This window comes from Sus scrofa, chromosome 13, assembly GCF_054392235.1.
Source record: "Sus scrofa isolate SSC_HxYL_T2T_F1_AM1 chromosome 13, Sscrofa_HxYL_maternal_Yorkshire_Landrace_v2.0, whole genome shotgun sequence".
Lineage (NCBI taxonomy): Eukaryota > Metazoa > Chordata > Mammalia > Artiodactyla > Suidae > Sus > Sus scrofa.
Genome location: NC_139395.1, coordinates 222,050,518 through 222,076,390, shown reverse-complemented (window position 1 = coordinate 222,076,390; position 25,873 = coordinate 222,050,518). Strand labels below are relative to the sequence as shown.

Here is a 25,873-nt window from a genome sequence, read left to right as displayed (position 1 = left end):
CCGAGGGGCCGGCAGGGGTTTCCCACAGTGGCTAGGGTTCTTTCCGCAGAGGCTCTCAGGAGACAGAGGGCTGGGGCCACAGCCTGTCCACGGGGTTGGGACTGTACGGCCAGGGGGACAGAAGAGCCTTGGATCCCGCCAGAGTTCACGGGTGGGATAGTCCGTGGATAACACTGAGAGCCAAGATTTAAACCCACTGTGGGGCCCAGACTCTGGCCTCAAAGAACTAAGAGGCAGAGTGTTTGTAAAGTGCATCTGCCTTCAAGGTCACGGGGCTCAGGGCCAGCCCGGACCCCAACACCCCGTCTTCAGGGGGAGTTTTCACCGTCTCATTCGAGAGGTTTTCCCTGGTCTTATACTTAGAGACTCTCTTTTTTTTTTTTTCTTTTTTTGTTAAAGCCAAGAGAGATTTCCTGCTGGCTGGTGGGGTGGCCGTCTCCCCAGCTCTCGTTGGCAGTGACGGCATGAAAGGCTCCACGGAAGCCTGGGGCCCTGGGGGACTATGGCTGGTCCCTGAGCCACCCCGTGCCAGGCCACCAGCACCGCCTTCCTCCTCCTGGGCCAGCGGGCCCTGCAGGCCCATGACACATGACAGGGGCCCAGATACCCTGACCTGCAGGCCGCCGTGGGGAGCTGAGGACCCCTGACGCCGCGTCTGAGCATTGATGCCCGAGAATGTTACCTAGAATGTTCCCGGAGCCGGGAGAGGGAAAGGCAGGGCTGCAGGGAGCCCTCTCTACACAGGACAGAACGCAGGGCTGAGGAGGCACGAGGCCCAGCCCCACGAGTGGGCAGGGCTGGGCTTGGGGCACTGCCCGTGGAGGGCCTGCCTTCCAGGGGCCCACACCTGCCCCGCAGCCTGCAGTCGGGGCTGGGTGCTGCGTTTTCAGGATGGGTACTCCTGCCTGCGGCCATGCCTGGGGCCTCACAGTTCTGGGCAAAGGGGGACCAGGGAGGTCACCCCAGCAGTGGACAGCAGGACTGTGTCAGGGCCAACGCCGTGGCCTTCGCTGCCCCAGCCCATGTGCGGCATCTTGCCAGCTGCTCCTCTGACACGCTGCCCTCTGCCCGCTGTGGGGAGGGGTGGAGGGCAGAGGCTGGCTAGGGGTGCCTCCGGCTGGCCCAGCACACAGAACTGTGGGGTTCAACATGCCAACAGCCTGTCCTCTACCTGCCTGTGAGAGATGTGGTGACACAATGCATGTGTCACCAGCAGCAGGCGGCAAACACACCGTGTTCTACCAGAAACTGGATGAGTTTTCCCAAAAGAACCTGGCGTGTTCTTCCTCCGGCCACCCTGGTCCTGCAGCCTCTGTCCCGGCCCCAAGGGGACCCTGGAGATGCTGGGCGTTACAAGGCAGCCCCCCGACACAAGTTAGATTTGCAGACCAACTTGGGACTTTTGGGGTCCCGCGAAGGCCCCCACCAAACTAACTGCAGCGCCTGTGCACCTGAGCTGCAGGGTCCCATCCATGCGGCGAAGGAACACAGAGCATCTGAGACCCCCAGGGGCCCAGCCCGCCGCATGGCGAGAGGCAAAAGCTTCTGAAGCAGGAACACAGAAAGGGGGGTCGGGACCAGGGCACACACACTTGGCCTCCTCCTTCCGGAGGTGACCGGCCACCCCCGACGCGTCCCCGATGCTGACGCCACGGCCTCCCAGGATGGGCCCGAGGGAGGACGTCCCGAGCTGGTTTCGGGGGAGGCCCAGGAGCCTTCGTGGGAGGGGAGCCGGGCCTGCAGTCACGTCGTTCGTGTGAAAAAGCACAACTGGCACATTTTGACAATGAAGACCCATTGAGGCTGGACACTCGGAAAAGAAAAAAATATCAAGTTTCGGTCACAGCTCTAAGGCAGATGTTACATTTTTCACAAGGACGGAAACAGACAGCGGGCACTGGGCGTTGGGAGGCGGGCTCGGCGGCCCTCACAGCACCGTGGCCTGGACGACCACCTCCGGGTCCTCAATGTCCCTCTTGCTCTGGACCATTCTCAGCTCCAGCTGGGCCGGGCTGGGCTTCAGGCCTTCTCCAGCCTTGGCTGCAGGAGAGACCGCGCTCAGGACGGGGACAGAGTGGAGACGGGGTGCCCCCGCCCGGGGAAGAGCCTCCTTCCCCCGCCTTTGGCTGAGCCCCCAACCGGAGACCCCCCCACGTCGGAAGAGAGCGCCACAAGGCTGCCCCCCGCCTCGGGAGGCCCAGGCCCAGGCCCAGGCCCGGGAGCCGGCGGGAGCCGTGGGCCGGTTCACGAGGCCACACCGCACCCCACCAGCCCGGCCAGAGGGTACCTTTGGCGCACTGGATGGTCCGCCGCAGGACGTGGTGCATGGCCGACACCGTCTTCTCACAGGCCACCTGCGGGAGGAGAGGCCACTGAGCCCGGCCCAGCCACCCACGACCCGGGTGGGACTGTCCTTCGTCTTCTTAGAGCCACACCCACAGCACATGGAGGTTCCCAGGCTAGGGAATGGATCGGAGCTGCAGCTGCCGGCCTCCGCCACAGCCACAGCCACAGCCACGGCAGATCTGAGGCCCACCTGAGACCTCACTGTGGTTTGTGGCAACGCTGGATCTTTAACCTCATGAGCGAGGCCAAGGATCGAACCCGCATCCTCTTGGATACCAGATGGGTTCTTAACGTGCTGAGCCACGATGGGAACTCTGGGACTGTCCATTAACACCAGCACTGGCTCCGTGGTCACAGGGTTCCCCCGGGTGGGCCACGGCCACAGAGATCCCAGGAGAGCTGGGCAGAGGCCTGTGTGCTAAACGGACCACAGCACCTTTGGCCAATAGATACTGCCTGGCACATAGTAGGTGCTTAGCGAGCATCTCCGGAATGAATAGTTATAAAAAATGTACACAGGAGAGAGCTCCTGCCCCAAAGGTGGCCTAGGTCCCTGCCTGCTGGCATCTTAAGGGACCCGGGGCTTAGCAGGTGCTGAGGAGGAAGACGGACTGGACTCCCTCCCGACTCGGGGACCCAGGGCTGATCCCGGGCTTGGCCTTCTGGGCACCAGCTGGCCTTGGTCCCTCGAGTGAGGAAGCAGAGGGCGAAACCATCGCGGAGACCAAGCACGCGAGCCGCGTCAGTGATGGGAAGGGCCCCAGCCCTGAATTTCGTGTCCTGACTGCTGGGGAGGGTGTGCACCTGCCCCCAGGGGAGGGGACGCTGCAGAGGGAGGTCAAAGGAGGCGACCGTGACCCCGCACGGCACAGCAAAGACCCCACCCCCAATTTGCCAGCCCACCTGCCCAGCACGGGGCAAAACGGCTTTAGCCCCACCCGGGGGCACCAGGGACAGTGACTCACAAAGCGGGAGACAGGGGGGGACAATCCCAAGAGATGAGTCTCTGGCACGTCCGACCACCCCTGTCCTTTACCCTCCAAGGGACCTGTTTTAGGACAAGCTTTGATTGGTCTCCCTGCCGGCGGTGCTTCTAGATCCCGAGGTGCTGAGGCTGCACCTCCTCTCGACCCTCAGGCTTCATCTGGTCAGGACCCACCCCCTTTAGGCCCCCGGCTGACCTTGAGGTTGTTGGGGTGCTTGTGTGTCCACGCCAGCAGCATGGCGGCAAAGAGGTCCCCAGTGCCCACGAAGACCGCGTCCACCTTGCATATCTCCATGCGGATACGCTGCGTCGCCACGGAGCCGTCGGGGGATCCTGGAGGGGCGGGGAGGGGAGGGCGGCTGGGACCCCAAGCCCGGGCCGCGAGAAGCCTGTGGCCTGGGAAGCGGGCTGCCTCTCCCACACAGGTCAGGGGGCTCAGCCCGCCTGTGTGCCCGACACCCCCCAGGGACCGTCCAGCCCAAGTAGAAAAAGGGAGGAGGCGGGGCTTGAGCATCTTTAAAGGACACGGCAGAGCAGGACACGCCCTCCCAGGGACATTGGCGTGGGGACCAGCCCCGTGGCAGGGCGGCCCGGGTAGGGGGAGACCCGTGGGCACCTGGCTCCCCAGGAGCTGGGCTCCAAAGGGGCTGGTATGAGGGGGTGTTAGCCCTGTGCTGCCAGCGTGGGGGGCACTGGCCGCCCCCAAGTCACAGAAACCTCTTGCAATTGTGTGCAGCCTGACCTCTCCAGGGCTCAGGAGACTGGCTACCTGCCCAGTCTGGTATGATTTTCTTTCTCTTGGACCCCAAACCTCAGAAACCTCAAGGGTCACGTGGCAGGAAGGCAGAAGGCGGCCCCACACGGGGTGGCGGGGGGTCGGGATGGCCACTCACGCGTCCTCTGGCTCCCCAGCGCGATCAGGTAGTCTTTGCCCCTCGGGGACGGGAGGTCCGAGCTCGTGATGACCACCGTGTCCGGGCCCATTGCGTGCAGCATGTCCATCACCTGCAGGACACGATGGGGCCGTCAGCCACGCCCTGGCCACCTGTGCCGGGCACTCGGCAGCCGTGCCCCTCTGCCCAGCCCCTCAGATTCTTCGAGTCTGCTGGATGGACGGAGACGAGAGGCTGAGAGCGTGGGAGCCACCCCCGGGCCCGGCTCTGCGCCCAGTGGCTTTGCTGGGCTAGAGCTGCCGTGAAGTCCAAGGGGCATGACTGTCAGCCCCACCCTGCACCCCACCTGTGTCTGACCCTGCAGGAAGGAGCCAGCTGGTCAGGCCACCGTCCTTGCTCACCTGGGCTCCAGGGTGGCAGAAGCCGCGCCCAGCAACCACCAGGCCAGAAGGGCTTCCTGCCCCTCTGCTTCTGGAAGCCCCTCACGGGCTCCTTTACTCACTCAACACACACGCCCTGCCCTTCGCCCCGCAGCCTGCCAGGGCTGGAGACTTCCTGCGTCCCACCCTGAGGGCCCGATCCCCAAACTGGGGTGAGCTTGGGGCTCAGGAAAGTGCCAGCCACACCGGCGGGGCCTCGTACCAGGTAGAAGGGCCCCTCCCTTGCCCTCCGCAGGGTGGGGCAGCTCAGCTGCTCAGAACTCCCATCCTGTGGGGTCATGCTGAGCTCGGGCAGGGTTCTGATGCCAACCCTGGATTCTAAGGGCACTTTCAGGGTGTCTAGTGCCGCTCATCAGCCGCGACCCGCGGGCGGGGTAAGCAGCTTTCACAGGAGATGGGCCTCATGCAAATGAGCCAGAGTGGTGAGGGCGCGCAGGTGCCCTCTGCCCAAGGCCGAGACTCACACGCACGTGCACCCGCAGCACCATGTGAACATACCTGTGCAAAACCCACACACGCTGTGTGTGTACCCGTGAACATACCTGTGCAAACCCCACACACGGACCCACACAAACACATGAACACTCAAACCACACACACGCGCACAGGCCCAGGCCCCTCCCACACAGCAGGTGTGCCCCCGCCCCCTGCAGCAGCCACCCTGTAGTGGGGACCCTGCAGGAACCTGGGTCCTTTAGAGACACGGGTCATCACGCCCACAGCCCCGTCTCCCCGGCCCCAGCGAGCCCTCTCCCTCTCAGGGAAGCGGCTTCGCAGCCCCACAGGCCCAGGCGTGGGCCCCACTGGCCGCCGACAGCGCTGACCCAGGGGCCAGCAGACTCTGATGAGGCCTGGGTGTGGGAGGTGAGGCCCTGGCAGTGCCTGGCACTCTGGGCAGGGCCTGGGGCTGGGGGCGCGGCCCAGGGGTGCTAAACCCCACCTAGGGCTTGTCAGCATGACCAGAGTTTGAAAGAACTTTGAGAAACCTCGCCCAGGGCTGTGGTGTCACCCTGACCGCCCTTCTGTCTGAAATCCTGCCCTGTGGCTCCAGTCACACCCAGCCAGACTTGTGCCAGTCTCCTCACTGGCACACTCTCACCTGTGCTCCAGACACATCCTCCTCCCACCCAGGCAACACCCAGGAGACCCTCCCACTGGTCACTGTGGGACCCTGCCTGGTACAGAGCTCAGTGGGCACTGGTGAGAAAGGTGCCCAAAGCGCCCTCTCCTGTGTGCTCACTGCCCTGACCGTCCACCAGGCAGCGTAAGCCTCAGCCCAAGCAGCGCCCCGCAGGCAGGCACTCTCCGCGGGTGCCCGGGCCCCTGCTGTGCACACAGGTCATGGGCACAGGTCACTAAGCAGGAGGGCAGGGCCTCGGGGTGACAAACCCGTGACAATACCTCTGCAGGACCCGAGAAGCAAGACTCACGCAGGGCACAGTACACAGCAGGCGCTCAATAAATGCTGCACCTGTCATGGCTGAACTGTGACCCCCCCCCCCAAAGAGATGCGGAAGCCCTAACCCCTAGCACCTCTTCTCTCACGTGGCAGAGGGGGCCTGGGCAGATGTAATCAAGGTAAGATGCGGTCACCAGGCCAGTGTCCTTGTGCGAGATCAGGACAGAGACACAGAGAGGAGGCCAAGGAGCGAGCTCCAAGGACCACCTGCCGCCCCCAGCAGCTGGGGGAGGCGGGAAGGGAATCCTCCTGCAGGGTCCAGACAGAGCAGCCTGCCCCCCGCCCCAGCCCTCCAGCCTCCAGAACAGAGAACAAACTTCTGCTGTTCTAAGCCGCCCCGTGGGCAGCACTTGGAGGCTCCAACGGGACAGCTGTTGCGAGGAGGGAGCTGGGCCAGCCCAGACCCAACAGGCACGAAGCTGCAGGAGACCAACCCAGTGGCCAAAACGGAACTTAGGATGCGTCCCTGGGGCCCCGGAGACCGGGTGGCAGCAGGTGGGATGCTGACCCCTCGGGGTGCCCACTCCCAGGCCTGCTCCCGCCACCCCCGGCCCCCCACCGCCATGAGCAGTGCTGCCGGCTCCAGGCCGGGCCTGGAAGGCCTCTTACCGCCAAGGCTTCTTCCTCACTGTGGATCCTCCTGCCGGTCAGCAACCTGGAAGACAGGGAGGTACAGGTGAGCCACCACTCCTGAGGCCACCGACAAGACCCCTGGGGCCACAGCGCACTGGGGACCCCTCCTGCCCCACAGGGAACTCACAGCTGCCAGCCATCACAGACCACACGGCCCCTGAGGCTGGGGACGGCTCAAGAGTCAAGTTCAATTCCAAAAGGGAACACAAAGCCGCCTGGGTGAGACCACGGTTACTACTTGGAACCAGGAAGCACGGCCACAAATGGTCACAGCACGCGGTGCCAGCAAGTCCCAGAGCTGCCCACGGTCAGTGCACAGTGAGCCACCAGGCATCAGGCTCCCCCGGGTGAGCCGCCCGCCCCCGGGGGCGCAGGTCAGGGAACCCTGGGCCCCACCACTGCCTGAAGGGGGACCTCGGAGCCAGAGGGGACATGGCTGAGGGGCCAAGGGAGACACACACACCGCAGAGCCCAGCTGCACCCTGCGGCTCTGGGAGGCCCTTCCTCCCTGGGGCCTGACCCCTAGGTCATCAGAGGCGGAGCACCCCAGGCCCTGGGAGCCGGGCAGCAGGGCCTGCTCTGTTTCTTTTACCCACGTGGGCATTTGGGATGTGGGTTTCAGAGCTCCGGCGTGGCAGCCTGTGTGCACGGGCATGGCTCTCTGTGCTGCGGCCTGTCACCCATGCGCCAGAGCCCCTGTGCCCGCCCCTTCCTGTCCCCAGAGGCTCTTGCTGTTCAGAAAAACGGCTGGGGGTCCTCAATACCATAGGGCATTGGGGTGAATCCACCACCGACGGCGCCTTTGACCCCGCTACTCAGGGGGCACCCGCGGTGGGGTGACCCGCCCTGCAGATGGGGACGCTCCAGCTGGTCCCAGCTACTTACTCCGCCTCAAACTGGTTGGGGGTTATGATGTCTGCCACGGGCACGACCTTCTCTCTGTAAACTGGAAGGAGGTCCTCGGGGACGTACTGTGGGGCAGAGACAGGGACAGCGCTGGCGCACGTGCGGGTCCCCGAGGTAGCGCTGGGGGAGCCCTTCCACCCTGGCGCACCAGCCTCGGTGAGGCCACACCGGGGGGCACCGCCCACCACGCCCGGGTCAGTTAACAGGCTAAGAGTGATTTTAAAAGGTTTTTTTGGAGTTCCCGTCGTGGCGCAGTGGTTAACGAATCCGACTAGGAACCATGAGGTTGCGGGTTCGGTCCCTGCCCTTGCTCAGTGGGTTGAGGATCCAGTGTTGCCGTGAGCTGTGGTGTAGGTTGCAGACGCAGCTTGGATCCCGCATTGCTGTGGCTCTGGCGTAGGCCAGTGGCTACAGCTCCGATTCGACCCCTAGCCTGGGAACCTCCATATGCCGCGGGAGCGGCCCAGGAAATAGCAACAACAACAACAACAACACAAAAGACAAAAAAAAAAAAAAAAAAAAAGGTTTTTTTGTTTTTATTTTTTAAACGTTAGTATTTTTATTATTTTGCTTCTTAGGACCACACCCATGGCATATGGAGGTTCCCAGGCTAGGGGTCTAATCGGAACCACAGCCACAGCAACGCAGGATCCGACCTACACCACAGCCCAAGGCAACGCCAGATCCTTAACCCACTGAGTGAGGCCAGGGATCGAACCCGCATCCTCATGGATCCCGGTCGAGTTTGTTAACCACTGAGCCACCCAAGAGTTTTTAAAAGGTTAAGCGCGGGGGAGTTAAAAGAAAAACATTCATTATGTGACACAGGAAAACTGCAAAGCTCCAGGGTCCACACCTGAGATTTTACTAGAAAACAGCCAGGCTCATCCCTCTACAAATTGTCTGTGGCTGCTTCAGCTTCCACGGAGACATATAACCTAAAACACCCACCCACCCTCAGGCCCTCCACCGAAACCTCCCGCCGAGCAGGCCTCTCCACCCAACAGGGCCAGGTCTTCACCCTGAGAGTGGGGCTCGCCCAGCTCGACATGGGGCGCAGGTGCCAACAGTGCCACCGACCCTGCGACACGGGCGGACGCACTCACCATGGAGCCTTCTCCATCCCACTTGTCTCCCATCACCGGGTCGCACACTGCGGGACACAAAGGGCGTTTAATCAGCAAACTGCAGCCCCACGCACACGCCCTGTCTCCTCACCTGGCACTTCACCTGGCACTTCGCACTGATCCTCCGGCCTGGGAGGCGCCCACCCCACCCTGTGCCCCAGAGGCGGGGGCTCACACACCACAACCACAGGGCCTGGCATGGGGCCGCTGATTACAGTCGCTGTCACCTGCCTCTCTCACCCGCCCCCGACAGATGCCAGGTTCAGACATGGCCTGCAATCCACTTGTCCCCGGAGCCCCAACTGCTACAGAGCCAGAAGGGGCAGGACGTGAGGTGGGAGCCCCAGGCACGTGTGCGGCACGGGCCCAGTGCCTACCGTACACCAGCCTCGGGTTCTGCTGCTTCAGCTCCCGCACGATGTCCACCACCATGGCCAGGAAGGACTTGTCTCTCGTGTAACCTGTGGGAGGGCAGGACTCTCGTCACCCGCCCGGAGCCAAGGGGGACCAGTGCCATCACAGCCTTCCGCCCCGAGAACAGCAGGCGGTGCCCGGACCCTGTGGCCAGGGTTAAGACAGGGGCCACCTGTACAGTGACAACTGCAGACACCGAGGGGACACGCATGTCCCAAAAGCAGCGTTAACTCTCACACGAAATCACAGAAAACGCAGAAGCAGTGGGTGTACGACGGGCAACCTCGCCCTTTTGCAGAATTAACATGATAAACCGACCACGTGGGTTTGCTGATGAAACCAACGTAGCAGGTGGCAGCGTGTTGCCTACCTGGGTGTTTTTGTCCCCGACCCGCCCGTCCCGCCGTCAGGACAGCCACCACCGTCCAAGCAGGCGCCCCGGGGCCTCACCCGTGAGCACGTAGTCATACTTGTTCACGTTGTTCAGCTTCAGCCCCTCGTACAGCGCGTGCAGCTCGTCCGAGTTCAGCACCTGGCCCTTCCAGTGCGCGTAGCCTGCGGGGAGAGAGCGCGGGGCCCTGGCACGTGGGCTCGAGGGCCGGACACGGCTTCAGCCGCTGGCCTGGCAGGCTGCCCGTCCCCCGCCGCGTCGCGGGGCTGGTTCCTCCGAAGGCCTGGGTCCCAGTCGCCTCCAGGGCCGCCCATCAGGTTGGATGAGGTACCCGAACCTGCCCCTTTTAGGATCTTATCTCCAGATCCAGTCAGGTTCTGAGCGCCCGGGACTCTGATCTGAGGTGACCCAACCTGCTCAATTTACAAATGCAAAAACTGCAGAGGTTGAGCCACGGACCCAGAGGGACCCAGCTCCTCACTGCATTATCGGCCGCAGGCCCCTGTCTCCCCACCCACCCCGCTACGGGGTCACTGCCAGGCTTGGCAGCTGGTCACACGCCACGTGCTTGGACAACCAGGCCTGCCCCACCCGCCAGCCTCCAGCCCCGATGTTTGCTCCGGGCGCCCGCCCAAGGGCTGCGATCTTGGTAACAGGAAACCCCTGCTGAAGTAGCAAACCACAGAGGCTGCTCTGAAGCCTTGGCACTGCCCTGCGGGGAGCCCGCGGGCAGCCGTCCATCACTTAACGTCTAAGCCAGTCTGGCTCCTTTACTTTAAAAAAAAGAGAGCAGGAAAAAAAAATGGGTAGATAAAACTGCCAGTAAAACCTGTCAGCTTCAGGAAGGTTCACTGGCTTGATGACAACTTTTGGGGAGCCTCCCAATGTCACTGTGCCCAGGGCACAGGTTCTCGTCTGAACCTGCACGTAGCTCCTCTCCTCCCCGGATGACCTGACCGCACCTCCCTGAGAACGCGGGCTGAGGGGGACCCTTCCGCCTCTCTGATCGGCCTGCGGCCAGCTGTTCCTGGGACGTTCTGTGCTCTGAGATTCCGTCTGGGTTCTGAGTAATTTCAAAGAAGGGACATGGGGATGTTTCTAAGAACTGAGTGGCTTTGTTCTCCTGCCACTGCCGCAGTGCCAGATTCCAGGGCAGTGCAGTCAGGCCACGGGGGTGGGGAGCCCGGGACACCTTGGGGGCTTTCCAAGGGCCCTGACCCCATGTCCCCTGGGGCCAGCCTACCTGGAGAAGGCTTTCTGTGCCCAGAAACCTTGGGGTCCCAGAAACACTAGGCTCTGGTTTTTAAGAGAAAATCTGCCTCCTCCCAGCCTGCCGTGCCCCCCGGGCAGAGGGGCTCAGGCAGGTGCGCTGCACGGGGCTGGCCCGGCCCGGAGGAGGCGCCAGGGGAGCCACCCCCAGTCTATGGAGGAAACTGGGGGGGCTGAGAGGTCCCGTTGCCTGCCCAGGTCAACCAGCTTCAACGAAGGCAAACCTGCCATCCCTGCCCACGCCCTGTGCCCAGGCAGGCCCCCCACCTGGGCTCCATTTCCTGTCTGTGGGGGAGGGGCTGGCCCATTTTCCAAAGAGCCATTTCTCCTCCCACACTCACCAGGACGGCTGAGGCCGCCTTACCTGTGTGGTTTGAAAACTGGACAGAATTCACTGCATCGACCTCGAACCCCAGAACCTGCGAGAAGGGACAGAGAAGGGTCTGGGGTCACTGCTGGGGTGGAAGGTTCAATCACGGACCAGGGAACGTCTGCAGGCAGCAGGCACAGCCAAAAAAAAGCTTATCGAGTAGGAGCCCCCTCCCCATTTATGGCCGCACCTTCGGCAACGCAGGATCCCGTGTCAGGCTGGGGACCGAACCTGCGTCTCCCCAGCCATCAGAGCCGCTGCAGTTGGATTCTTAACCCACTGTGCCAGGGTAGGAAGTCTGGAGCTCCCCGCTTTATTTAGGGCCACACTCGCAGCATATGGAAGTTCTCAGGCTAGGGGTGGTACTGGAGCTACAGCTGCCGGCCTACCCCACAGCCACAGCCACGCTGGATCCAAGCCGGATTTGCAACCTACACCACAGCTCATGGCAATGTCAGATCCTTAACCCAGAGGAAGGCCAGGAATTGAACCTGCATCCTTAAGGATACTAGTCGGGTTCATTCCTGCTGAGCCAGGACAGGAACGTCAGGGGCCCCCCTTTTAATGAAAGGGATGAAAGGCTGGAGTTCCCTGGTGGCTCAACGTGTTAAGGATCTGGTGTCACTGCTGTGGCTCTGGTGACAACAGCACTGGGTTTGATCTCTGGCCTGGGAACTTTGGAAAGTCTCCAGCGCAGCCAAAACAACAACAAGAGATGAAAAGTTTTGTATGTTATCAAGTCTTTCCAAAAATTTTAAGCCAGTATTATGAAGACTTAAAGGAACAAAAACCAACAGCCTTTTTACAAACTAGAAAGTTAAAATGGGCACTTTGCAATTTCTTGCCAGATTTCATGGCCTCCTGGACACAGAGTCCGCAGTGGTCCGGGTCCCTAAAATTCTCATCAATTCCAAAAGAAATAGAGAGTTGAAGCGATGATGACGCAAACCCTGAAAATCCTGCCAAAATAGCCTGCTCCGTCGCTTCTGGAGATAATTAATCCTTTAGAGCCGGCACCTCTGGAGGTGCTATTTTCTGCTTTTCAATGACAGCGCTAAGCCCTTGTGCTGGCATCTCTGTTTCCCATACCCGCAGCTTATAAAACAGCATCACACGCTAGCATGAGGGTAGCGATCAAACCCACGTGCCAGGCTGAGGGCACAGGGCAGACCCACAAGCGCGGGGGCCGAGCGAGCTCGGAGAGGAAGGAGGCTCCTGCGGGTAAAAGCCCATCTTCAGCTGCCCCCGCCCCTTTGGTGCTCGGCTCTGGGACGCTGGGGCTGCGACCCTGGACATCAGGTCCCCACTCGAGCCCGGGGCTCCCACTGGGCACTCACTGGGCCAGCGGGGGACGGGAGATGGGGAGGGTGCTGCCGCAACAGTGCTCTCCACCTGCAGAGGCAGGGCTCCCAGAAGCAGCCCCTCACCCTGAGGTACCCCCATCACTCGCCTCTCTCTCCAAGTTCCAGGGGGTCCAGGCATGGCTGGTTTTGTTTGCTTGTTTGTGTTTGCTTTTTAGGGCCGCACCCACAACTTAAGGAAGTTCCATGCCTAGGGGCTGAATTGGCGCTGCAGCTGCCCGCCTACACCACAGCCACAGCAACGCTGGGTCCTTTAGCCCAGTGAGCAAGGCCTGGGATCGAACACGCATCCTCATGGACAGTGTGTTAGGTCCTTAACCCACTGAGCCACAACAGGAACTCTTGGTATGGCTTTCTTTCTTTTTTTTTTTAATAGTGGTTTTTACTTTTTCTATTATAGTTTGTTTATAGTGTTCTGTCAATTTTCTACTGTACAGAAAAGTGACCCAGTCACACACGTATATATGTACACATTCTTTTTCTCACATTATCCTCCAACACACGCCATCACAAGTGACCCAGTGCTATATGGCAGGATCTCATTCGGCAGGGCTCTCTTGACATAAGACAAGCCACTTTTGGAGTTTCCGTCGTGGCGCAGCGGAAATGAATCTGACTGGGAACCATGAGGTTGCAGGTTCGATCCCTGGCCTCGCTCAGTGGGTTAAGGATCCGGCGTTGCTGCGAGCTGTCGTATAGGCAGCAGACGCGGCTCAGATCTGGCATCAGTTGGCATCAGTTGTGGCGTAGGCCAGCGGCAACAGCTCCGATTCGACCCCTAGCCTGGGAACCTCCATATGCCGCAGGTGCAGCCCTAAAAAGACAAAAGACAAAAAAAAAAAAAAAAAGCCACTTTTGGCCTAAGCCATGTGGTGACCTAAGCCTGGCCACAAGACTTGTCCTAGAACAGGCCCCAGTAATTAATGATCCTAAGGGAACAAAAGAAGGCAGCAGCAAACAGCTGTTAATAAGCAAAAGAAGTAGCCAGAGCAAAGACACTACAGATCCCCAGGTCTGTTTCTCCCTCTGCCCGCCCTGGCAACCTCCAGGCGAGTCCAATCCACTTACACACACCCAGCGTTCTCTTCTCCCAAGGCCGAAGAAATAAAAGCAAAAGTGAACAAGTCGGACTTAATAAAACTTAGAAGCTTCCGCTGTAGCTCTGATTCGACCCCTAGCCTGGGAACCTCCGTATGCCAACAGGTGCAGCCCTAAAAAGACAACAGTCTACAAGTAATAAATGCCAGAGAGGGTGCGGAGAGAAAGGGGAGCCCTTCTGCACTGTTGGAGGGAATGTAGGCTGGTGCAGCCACTATGGAGAACAGAATGGAGGTTCCTTGAGCCAAACAGAATCCAGCAATCCCACTCCTGGGCAGCTTATCCAGAAAAGATGGAAACTCTTAATGGGAAAAAATACCTGCGCTCCAATATTCATAGCAGCGCTATTTACAATAGCCAAGATACGGCGTGTGAGACAAAGTTCCTATGTTATGCCACCATAAAAGTTTAACCATAAAGTGTCCTCTGCCCTTTGGCCTCCCCTCCCCGACTCTGCACCGTGTAGCTGCCTGGTGCACAGACCAGACCAGACCAGACCTCCCAGAAGCAGAAATACTTGCACCACAAAGAGCAATGTTCTCCAACCAGATAACATTGCTGCTCGATAAGGGGTCCCACGGCGCTTAGATCTGATTATGTCAACTCTAGAAAAGACCATTCGATGCCAGCCTTTGCCCTCAAAAAACATACTGCTGTGCCTTGATTTCCAGCTGCGGACACAGCCACCCGAGCTTTTCGAGACGCTCCTCCCGGGCTATACGCCTCCAACTGGGCTCCCGTAAAATTTTCCGTTTCTGCTCAGCCATGAAAAAGAAGGAAACGCCATGTGCAGCAATTATGAATGGACCTGGAGATTATCATACGCAGTGAACTAAGTCAGAGAAAGACAAATACCATGAGGTCACTGAAGGTGGAACCTGATCCACAATGACACAAAAGACTTATGTGTAAAACGGAAACTCAGATTTTGAAATCGAACTGGGGGTTACCACAGGGAAAGCCACCATGGAGAGGGATGAATTAGGAGTTTGGGACTAAACTATACACACTACGCTGTACAGAACGGCTAACCACCAAGGACCTCCTGCAGCGCACAGGGAAAAGGACCCAGTCAGTGCTCCCACTAACCTGTACGGGACACAGGGCAGATGTGAGTATATGCAGATGTACGACTGAGTCACCCTGCAGGGCACCTGAAACCGACGACACCGCAAGCCCACGACACGCCAGTGACATTCAGAGAAGACACACAGCACTGTACATCAATCAAACGAGGATTTACGGTATAACACAGGGTACTATGTTTGACACCTTCTCATAACCTATAAATGAAAAATAATCTGAAGAAATACACAACTGGATCACTTGGCTGTACGCCTGCCACGAACACCATGCTGTCAGCCGCCCTTCCACCTGTTCCAAAAGAGCCGAGTTCCCGGGCTGCAGGCGGGAGAGGAAACCAGGGCGCAGGGGAAAGACCCTGCGCACGCCGGGCCCTGGAGCCGGGCAACCATCAGCCTCCCGTGCAGCCTACTAAGCTCACTCGGGAGAGCCCTCGAGCCCACGGTGATGCTATAGAAAGCAGGCAGTAAGTATCCCCGCTCACACCCCCGTCAGTTCACGGCATCTCCCCGGTGCGCTGGCCAAGGAGGAATCCTAGGCTCTCTCCCAACTCCGGCTGGGAGCTGGCGGCAGCCGGGGGCCAGGGCTCACACTGACTGGCACTGCCCCACCCCTGCCAGCTGTTCCACACTTACCAGCAGTGAGACTCTTTTGAAGAAAAAAGAGGAAGCCTAGTTCCGCGGCAGGGAGGGGAGGGGAAGCCAGGCCTTGAGAGATAAAGGGAAACACCGCCTGAGGCAGGACGGCAGGAGCAGCCACCGGGCCGCCCCCACCCCCAGCGCCAGCCCAGCGCCAGCCTGGGGCAGGTGCTCCTGGAATTTTCTGCGGAGACGCCCAAGTGGGCCTGCTTCGGGTCCCCACTCCCATGCCCGGAGCCTCTGTGCTGCGGCCCCCTTGCCCCGGCCCCCAGATGCCCCCCGCGGGACAAAGCCCAGGCCCCAGGCTGCGTGTCCCATCGTTCTGGGAATTCCACGCTTTCTCAACCCCCCAAAGCTGACACCACCTCCATGCCTCGGTGAGCCCCTCTCACCGAGGAAACCGAGGGAAGACCCGGTGGAAACCGAGCTCTCAGCTCCCTCTGCAGCCCCGGGCTGGAGGGGTTTTGAGGAGTCTGTGCCAAGGGGCCCCCCTGAGCCTCTGAATGCAGGCTGGTGACCAAAGCCAGGCCTCAGGCTCCACCAGCAAGTGCACTCCCGCTTCTGGAAGAACTAGAGCCTCAGCTGAGAAGCCCCACGATGACGAGCCAGCGCTGGGGACCTGGGGTCGTGCCAGCTCCGCTGGGCTGTGGAGGAGACTTGGCTCCACTCAACGTCCACTAACACTGAAGCCACGGTCTCTGATCAGAGAGGGCCACCGAGATGCACAGCCAAGACGGACGCAGCGTGGCCAGGTCCTGGTGACAGGTGACAGGCGCTGAGGGCAGACGTGTGACTCGAGCCCTGGAAGCACATCGCAGCTGCCACATCTTGTCTGTCAGGACAGGCGGCCGCCTCAGCCAGCCTCCAGCCCCCTCCGGCTTCCTCCAGGGCAGGGGAGACCCCAACAAACTTTGTACATGCACACCCGGGGAGGGCACATCAGATGCCCCGGAGGCATCCGGCCACCAGGAGCAGTGACAGGGGAACAGGGGAATGCAGCCCTGGCTCTTGCGGATCCCTTGGCCTGGGGGTGGCAGGTGCGCCCAGCCAGGCACCAGCCTCCAGCCCTGCAGGGAGACCCCGTGGGGAGCCTTCAGCACAGCAGGAGTGGGGGAGCCCCAACCGCCACGTCCTTCTAGGGGGAGCAGCTCGTGTTGGGCAGGAAGACGGGTCACTTCCCCGTCTTCAAAATCCTTCACTTGTTTTGCAAGCCCTTGAGTCACCCTTCCGGGAAACCGGAATCAGGAAAGAGGCGACACAGCCATGTGCCTGTGGTCACCCTGATTCGCCTCCCGGCCGAGTGCCCTGCCCCGCGTCCACAATTCAGCCCACGCCTCTCATCCCTGACAGCCATGTGTCTCCTGAAGGCCACCTTCGCCCCATGAGTGTCCCTGCCTCAGCATCACATCCCTGGACCCGGTCACTCGGCCTCGGTCCCACTCGCAGCGCAGTGCACCGGCCCCGGCTTGCAGGCCGCACAGTAGGTCGGGTTTTGCTGGGCTGCGCTGCAAAGCCCTAAGAAAAGGGATCTCACCCCAAGTTCCCAGCACTGGGACTGGGGGCCCAAAGGCTCTGGGTCGGGGGGTCTGCATTCTACCCCCAACCCCGCCCCACCCCACCGTCCTTTCTCCTTGAGAAACTCCATTTGTTCTCCTCTTTGGGTCACTCTTCTGGATCCCCCTGAGAAGTGGCTGATCTTATTTCAACAGCTCCGTGTGGAGAGCGCCAGGGGACATCCAAGCCCCTGCCGTGGGGGCCACAGAAGCCACCTGCTTGCAGACTCACCCACCCCTCCAGAGGGGTCCCTGTGAGGCGTCACGCAAACATAAGACAGGGCACCGCACGGGACAGCCAGGCCACCCCACACAACTGCACACCTGCTCACGCGTACACACCTACCCACACCCCAAAGACACGCAGACACGGTGAGAAAGGGCAGAAAATGGGGCGGTCACGTTCTTGCTCTCCGCCAGGACAGGCGAGGAGTCCCAAACAGCAGCCCCAACGTAAGAGTCAGAAAACCAAGATGTTAAGCAATTCTGGACATTCACGGAAAAACACCAAACGATGATGCAACAGGTCCAGGGCTGGGACGTGTCTGGATCGGAAGGGGACTCCAGAGGCCGGGGAAGCGGGCAGGTCCCGCGCCTGCAGAGCACAGGCCAGAGGACACACCCAGGCCACCGAGCCCAGCCCCCGCCCTCCCCAGCCCCGGGCAGCACCCCTGGGAAGGAGCGAGCTTTTGGGCAACGGCGCCCCTGCGCTCTTTGCTAGCATGTGTGTCACCGCGAAAAACACAAGCAAAAACTACCTCTTTTAAAGGGCAGCTGACATTCTTCCAGGATCTTGCAAGCATACTTCTGGTAGAAAAAGGTCCTTTTTAGCCTGGGAATCCTCAGGAAACAATGCAAAGATTTTCTTCTCAAGGACCAGGCATTTTAACCACTCATCCATTCATCCTTCGCGGAAGGCCACCTTGCAGCTCTGCGGCCTCTGAAAGGGGGACCCCCCCCCCTCCCGCCCCGGGCCAGAGACTGTTGGCAGCTCTGCGGCCTCTGCTCTGCTCCAGAGCGGAGTGGGCCGGGCAGCCGCAGGGCCCTCCAGCTCAGCTCCTGGGCACAGGCAGGGGTCTGAACCCAGGTTTCCAGGCCTCTCAGCACACCCCGCTGCCCGCCAGCCTGCTCTTCCAAGCCACAGTCCACTGGCGAACAGGCCTGGCCTCGAGGTCCTTGTACCAAGAAACAGAGTCATATTTTGGTTCTGTTTCTGCAGAGAGTGATGAGCAGAGATTCAGAAAAGGAGGCTGATGTCTACAGACCCAAACTGAGACCCCAAACAGACCCCAAACTGAGGTGTCCCCCCTAAACCACCGTCCACGGCCGCCAGCGGTCCCGCCTCCCCTTCTCACGGTATTTCTATCTATCTATTTGTCTTTTTAGGGCCGCACCCGCAGCATATGGAGGTTCCCAGACTAGGGGTCGAATCGGAGCTGCAGCTGCCGGTCTACACCACAGCCACAGCAACACAGGATCTGAGCCACATCTGTGACCTACACCGCAGCTCACAGGCCATGCCGGATCCTCAACCCACTGAGCAAGGACAGGAATCGAACCCTCAACCTCACGGTTCCTAGTCAGATTTGTCAACCACTGTGCCATGACAGGAACTCCTTATTTCAAGGGTGACTCTCAGAGTTCCTGTTGTGGCTCAGCGGTTAATGAATCTGACTAGCATCCATGAGGATGCAGGTTCGATCCCTGGCCTTGCTCAGTGGGTTAAGGATCCAGCATGGCCGTGAGCTGTGGTGTAGGTCGCAGATGCGGCTCAGATCTGGTGTTGCTGTGGCTGTGGTGTAGGCCAGGGGCTACAGCTCCAATTCGACCCTAGCCCGGGAACCTCCATATGCCACGGGTGCAGCCCTAAAAAGACCAAAAAAAAAAAAAAAGGGGGGGGGTGACTCTCAAGGCCCTAGAATTCAGTCACGTCGCTGTCCCCACACGGCCCTTCAAGATGTCACCTCTCCGGCACTGTGAGCCTCCGGGAACCCACAGCAGAGGTCACGCGTGCCGGCAGCTGTGGTGCCAAGTTCAGTCGGCACAAAGCCAGCGACCTACCCGCCTGGGCACCTTCGAGGGCTGCCTGCCCAGCAGGGCAGCTGCCGGCATCCTGGCCTCGAGGGAGACGGGGCTGCGGCCGCGGCTCAAAGGGCAGCTTGACTCTCGACTGCGCCGTCCCTTCCAAATAGGTCGGCTTTCAGATGTGGCGTTATCTACTCTGGGCCTTTAGGTGAACCCCCAATTTGTGCCCCCTTTAAATGTCGATGAAGAGGATCTTTCTAAGTTACCTCGACCTGAATGGTGGCCCCTGAAACCCATGTTGGCTGGGGACTCGCGCACACACTGAGTCGGAGACAGGGGCGTGCGAGACACGGTCAAGCCAAGCATCGTCCTTAAAAAAAAATCGTTTCAGGGCCACGGCCGTGACATATGGAAGTTTCCAGGCCAGGGGTTGCATTGGAGCTGTAGCTGCCGGCTTACACCAGAGCCATCTTGCGGCAACATTGGATCCAGAACCCACGGAGTGAGGCCAAGGATCGAACCTACATCCTCATGGACACTTCTTGGGTTCTTCACCTGTTGAGCCACAATAGGAACTCCGAGAACCGTCCATCAAGGACGGACCCTGGGCCCAGTGACAAAGGTCCTTATAGAGACACACAGGAGAAGCCACGTGACAGAAGCAGAGCCTGGAGGTACGTTGCCACAAGCCAAGGACGCCCAGAGCCACCCAAAGCTGGAAGAGGCAGGAAGGACCCCCTCACCCCTGTCTCCGGAGGAACTGTAGCCCTGCGACCATGCCAGACTTTTGGCTCCTAGAACCATGAGAATAAATCTGTGGCCCTTTGTTACCGCAGCCCCAGCAAACTCATACATGACCCTAAGCCTCAAGAACCCAAAGGATTTTCTCCAAAACGGGAAGCAAGAGGGCAGAGGCAGAGCTGCGGGGGCGGCTGGAAGATGTGCGCGGCCCTAGGAAAACACGGGAGATTGTGAGCTCCCGTTGACTCAGGGGGTCAGGAACCCTACTCGTGTCCACAAGGATGCAGGCCGGATCCCTGACCTCGCTCAGCGGGTTAAGGAGCCGGCATGGCCACGGGGGCTCAGAAGAACCACCCCTGACAGCCCACTGAGAGGGTGCCTCTTCCAAGAGGAAACACGCCACCGGGGTGGGGGTGAGGGGCTGCACGTCCTCTTTCCACACCCTTTCCTTCCCCAGAACCAAGGCCAGAGCAGCGGGAGGCCCCCACCCGGCGGAGGGCACCCCACGCGCATCCCATGCCCTTGCCAGCCCCCGCCCCCATGAAGGCCGAGAGCCCCCTCACACTCCCTGCGGGATCACCCCGCCCAAGGCTCTGCCTCCCCTGCCACAGTGGCTTGTTCCCCTCAGCCACTAAAACGGACTTTGGACTCGAGCCCAGAAACAAATCCCAACCAGGGTCAAGGTTCTGGTCCTTTGCCTTTCTGGACAATGTGTTTCTCTGCTCAGAGAAGGTAGCTGCCCACCTGCCAGCACAACCATGTGCTGTGGGAGCCAGGGAAGAGCATTTGGGAACCAGAGCCCAAAAGCCTGTGTCCAGCCGGGCCCCCCTGGGCCACACACCCCCCCTTGGGCACAGCTGACTTAGGGTGGGGAGCAAAAGGCCTGCAGGGGCCTGGGCTCTGCAGCCTGGGCCAGGTGGGGCCGTGGGGTCCGGGCAAGGAACAGCTAAGGGGTTAAGGGGAGGAGTGTTCAGTGAACTGGGAATGCCTGGAGATTATTTCGTTGTGGGCCTGCTCCGCGCCCTAAGCGGGCCCTCTAGCCAGGGCGGTGTCTGCGCTCGGGCTGGGCGTTTATTCTCACCCTCCGTCAAGCTGGACTTGGTTCGGCGGAATGCGTTTGTTCTGAGGCCTCTCCCTCTCCTTGGCTCTCCCCACCCCCAAGGCCACCCCTACTTCTGTAACCAGGAGGAGGAGGAGACGAGGGCAAAGGACCCAGTGAGGCCCCGACCCGCATCCAGCCCGGCTCGCCTCCGGTTCCACGAGGCCAGTGGAACCCACGGCAGTCACCCGCCTAAGGGATGCAGGGCGGCGGCGCTCGCTTCTCTGATAGGCAGCCCTCGCTAGTTAGATGCACAGCTCGGAGAGAGTTTCAACGACCCCAAACTCCTGCATCTTCCCATACACCGGAAAGCACTGAAATCATTAAGTCAGGAGATCCGCTTTCTGGCGTCGGCAGGAACCTTCGCCCTAGGCTTATGCTTGAATGCACGCACGCCGCAGCCAAAAATGTCACGCAAACTGGCTTCTGCCTGCCCTCTCTAGAGCTGTCCCTCGGGGCCCCTGGGCTACAGACAGACCTCAGCAGGTCCCCAGATAAAACGCAAACTCGGGAGTTCCCGTTGTGGCGCAGCGGTTAACGAATCTGACTGGGAACCATGAGGTTGCGGGTTCGGTCCCTGCCCTTGCTCAGTGGGTTAACGATCCAGTGTTGCCATGAGCTGTGGTGTAGTTTGCAGACGCGGCTCGGATCCCACGTTGCTGTGGCTCTGGCGTAGGCTGGTGGCTACAGCTCCGATTCAACCCCTAGCCTGGGAACCTCCATATGCCGTGGGAGCGGCCCAAGAAATAGCAACAACAACAACAACAACAACAACAACAAAAAAACGCAAACTCACAATCTCACAATGACAAGGTGGAGGACTTCGAAGTAGACAAAAGTGCAGGGATGGATTAAATCAGAGGCAGAGGCCTCACCCCCACCCCAAGGGTGACAGAAGGGAGTGACAGCGCCACACCTATATCCCTCGAGCCCACAGGTCCGGGTGCAGGATGCCAGGCACTTGGGAGACCCCAGGTAGGAACCAAGGTGTTGTCTTTTTTTTGTCTTTTTGCCATTTCTAGGGCCGTTCCTGCAGCATATGGAGGCTAGGGGGTCTAATCGGAGCTGTAGCCACCGGCCTACGCCAGAGCCACAGCAACGCGGGATCCGAGCCGCGTCTGCAACCCACACCACAGCTCACGGCCATGCTGGATCCTTAACCCACTGAGCAAGGGCAGGGACCGAACCCGCAACCTCATGGTTCCTAGTTGGATTCGTTAACCACTGCGTCAGGTCGGGAACTCCAAGGCATTGTCCTTAAGAGGCGCTTCCCCACGTGGGTGCCAGGAAACTGGCAAGGGGCACGACGGTGTGGAAGCCGAGGGTTAGTGCCAGCATTCAGGAACAAGGCCCAGGGCCAGAAGATCCTGTGCTTGTCTGGGGACCAAACTGGCCGCAGGTGGACGGGGGCTTGGGAGAGGCAGAAGCACAGGGAAGCTGACAGAGGCTGGCACAGGTCTGCACACCTCTGCCAAGAGTGGCGCCCCAGGCTCCCTCCAGGTGGGGGAGCAGCGGCTGCTACCACTCTGGGGGAGGTGTGCTCTGTTCTCAGGGTTCTGCCTGGTCCCCCACCCCCCCACCCCAGCTGCCCCTGCTTCAGAGAGCACCTTCCCCTCTGCAGGGGCCCACCCCAGGGGCCCTGCCCAAGCGATCCGTGACCGGGCTTCAGGTCAGGTGGGCACCCTGGCTGTCCCCTCTGGCTTGCCCTCCACCACCTGGAACAGGAGGACCAAGGACCAGGTAGCTGAAGCACCACACACAGGTGTGCTCACAGATCAGGGCCAGCCAGGCAGGTCACTTTGGCCTTGAACCCTTGTACTTTTCACCTTCAAGTCTTTGCCCCACTCTTTCCTCCTCTGGGGACAAGAGGCCAGCCTGAGGTGGGCCCTCGAGCTCCACCGAGGCAGCTCCACCCCTCCCCACCGTCCCTCTAGCCAGCCGGCACCCCACAGGCCATTGTGAGAGTGGTCCTTTATGTCCTCGAGGGCCCAGCATGGGAACAGGGCACACACAGCAGGGGCCTGAGGTCTGCTCCCAGCTTAGGGACCCGGCCCAGGGACAATGGACGGAAGGTGAGTGGTCCAAGAGCGCAGCCACCCTGCTTGGACCGCCAGCCTCCTGCTGAGCCCGCCAGTAAGCACGGGCCTGTGCCCCAATGCCGACACCCGAGCATGACTCTCCCCTGCACTCAGGCCTCCACCTCTCCTCCCAGGGCTGCCCAACAGTAACCCTGAGGCTGCAACAGGAAGCAGCGGGTGCTGGCTGATGAGCCACAGGGAGACCCGAGCCTCAAGGAGGCCGGGCAGGAGGCGGGAGGAAGCCCAGTGCAGCCAGAGAGCAGCTGCTAAAGCCAGAGCCTGCAGGGGCGTGAAGTGGCCTCTGGGCCTGCCTGCTTCAGCGCCAACACCACACCTGCAGGCGGGCCTTCTCTGCCCCATCGTCCTCCAGGGGACCACCTCCCAGGAATGATGAGCCGCAGGCCGGCCCCCTCCCTGACCTCCCGGGCCTCACTGCGAGATTACTCCTCCCCTTCCCTGTTGGCGTCCTGACCCGCAGGGGACAGGGATGGAGGGGGCGCTCACCAGGTGAGCAAAGCAAACACCTGCCTACCCAGGCCCTCTTTCTCGGGATCTCGGGTCGCGGCGCCGCTCTTTCTTAGCCCCGGGGTCGCGCCGGCGGGAAGGGGCGGGGGCTGGCAGGTGCGCACAGCTCAGGCACCCGGGCTTCATCCTAACCCGGTGCTCCCATCTCTGCCCCATCCCATCCATCCGCAGGGGCTCAAGGGCCACCCCGCCCCCGCCAAGCGCCTGCCTCCCGCGCCCGCCTCGGCCAGCCCGCGCTCCCGAAGGGGGGCCTCGGGGCCGCCCGGGTGGCCTGGCCAAGGTCACGCAATCGGGCTGCGGCCACCCCTCCGCGGGCCCGCACGGCCGGGCGCGGGGACACCGCTGCGTTACGTAAGCGTACCTGCAGCGGGAACGTTGCCGCTCGGTTGCCCACGTAGCCGCGGACGACGTGGCTCTGGATGGAGAGCACCCGGCACTCCTGCTCCATGCCTGGCCTGCCGGGGCGGCGCGGGGCCGGGCGGGGTCAGCGTCTCCGCCGCGCGCTGGGGCTCCGATCCGCTCCGCTCGGCTCCCGCCGCGCTCGGGCTGCGCTCTGCCGCGTCCCCGCTCGGCGCAGGCGCTCGGCTCGGACGACAGGCCGCCTCCTTCTGACCTCAGCGCGGCTGGGAACCCGCGGGGCCCGCGCTGCGCGGGGCGGGCCGGGGGGCGGGTTGGGGAGGGGCATCCGCGAGGCCCCGCCCCCGGGCCCTCCCTGGGGACCGGCAACTGCAGACCGCACCCCTGGCCCCCGGCGACCCGCCCGCGTCACTCGGCGCTCCGGGCACGTGGGCGGCCACCGTCCAAAACGCCGGCTTTGCACTTTCGATTTTACCGAGGAAGGCGCTGCGGTGTCCCGAGCCTTCATTATCCGCTCCCTGAGTCGTTCGTTCGCTCCCGAGGTCCCCTGTCCTGCTCCTGCGCCCGCCTCTAACCCCAGGGCTCCGCAGTCATTGGCACCTCCCCGGCGGGGGCACCCTGAGCGGGTCAGACAAGGACCCTTCCCAACGTGGAAACGCAGGGACGTGGCGCCCTGGGAGTGGAACCCGGCAAGGGTGCGAGCGGAGGGCCGCGGGCCTGCAGGTTCCCTCGCCCAGGCCCCATCGGGCCAGGCGGGTCCTCGCCTGGGGCCTACAGAGCCCGGAACCCGGTGCAGTGCCCTGCCCCTCCGGCCACCGCGCGACCAGCGCTAGGCCGCAGTGTAAGCGTGCTAGTGTCCTGTGGGGCTCCTGGACACACAAGCCTTTCTGTGGCCTCCATGTCTTGTTTTGGGGACTAAACCTCAGCCTCCTGGACCTTCCCTGAGTTCCCACGGGCAGCTGCTCCTCAGGGAGGGGAGGGGATGCAGAGAGCAGGGAGGAGCCGGACAGCCCTGGGGCAGGGCGGTGGAATGGCGAGACTCTCTTTGAGCCTTTCTGCAGAGCTGAAACCCCCGGTAAGGGAAGAACTGCTCCCGAAGCATCTTCCTTCCGGGAAGAAGGAGGACCCAGCACCAGACCTGGGGCCACTAAACACCAGCTCTGAAAGACAATGCAAGCTGGCCTCCACCCTGATGCTTATCTGCGGCCCTATTTTCCACTCCCCAAACCATGGAAAACCATAAAGACTGTGCCCTCCTAATCCCTTCCAAGGCGGGCACAGTCTTTAAGGCATTTGCCCGCTGCAGCCGCCTTGCCTGGCACAGCAATAAAGCTGCCTTTTTCTCCTGCACCCAAAACTCTGTCTCTGCATTTTCATTCGGCACTGGCAGACAGAGGCCGAATTTCGGCAACCACGGGCTCCAGGCCCACCCCACAGCACCAAGACTCCAGGGGGGGCGCCTCCTCAGAGGTCTGGGGCCACATCTCTGCGGGGCCATGAGAACCTCAGGGACATGAGACCTTGGGGACGCCCAGGCCCCTAGGTCTCCAACCCTGGACACGTGGCAGGCCCTCTGCCTCAGGGTGTTGCAGCTGGGCCATGTGGCCCGTGCCTTCTCCCCCCCCCCCACCGCCCCCGCCCCTCAAAGTGCTGTTTGGAGCTGGACCTTGTGGGGGGTGATCAAGGTTAAATGAGGTCATAAGGACTGGGCCCTGGTTACCCAGAAAACTGGGATTTGCCTCTTGGCGGGTGTCCAGCCCAAAGAGACAGCCAAGCCGAAGAGGGAGAGATGATTAGTCACAGCAAGTCAGGAGGACACCAGGGATCTTTCCAAAAGCAGTGTCCCCCCAACAGCAAAACTGGGGAGGTTTGAAGCGAAGGGCTCATGCATATTCAAAAAGGGCATTGAGCGGTGAACTCAGCTTCGAACTGGGACGAAGGCGGACAGAGACCAAGCTTTAGTTGAAGTCAGGAGGGTCAGAAAAGGTCAAGCCCGTCATCCCTTAGGTCCCAGGAAATCTGGGGGCTCGGCCTGTGGGTGTCCACTGGGGCCCGATAGAAACGCGGAGACCGAGTTTTGGG

At 61.1% G+C, this 25,873-nt stretch overlaps 1 protein-coding gene across 1 annotated transcript; it reads right to left on the bottom strand.

The window, feature by feature from the left end:
- Window positions 1-1,725: 1,725 nt before the first annotated feature.
- Window positions 1,726-23,869, bottom strand: PDXK (pyridoxal kinase; the record flags this gene model as incomplete). The annotated part of the gene is given in 11 exon segments (NM_213943.1): window positions 1,726-2,040; window positions 2,288-2,354; window positions 3,528-3,664; window positions 4,225-4,336; window positions 6,733-6,778; window positions 7,642-7,727; window positions 8,769-8,815; window positions 9,167-9,250; window positions 9,654-9,758; window positions 11,228-11,282; window positions 23,796-23,869. Coding segments are annotated over 11 exon segments (926 nt in total), but the record flags the coding sequence as incomplete, so codon positions are not given.
- Window positions 23,870-25,873: the final 2,004 nt, after the last annotated feature.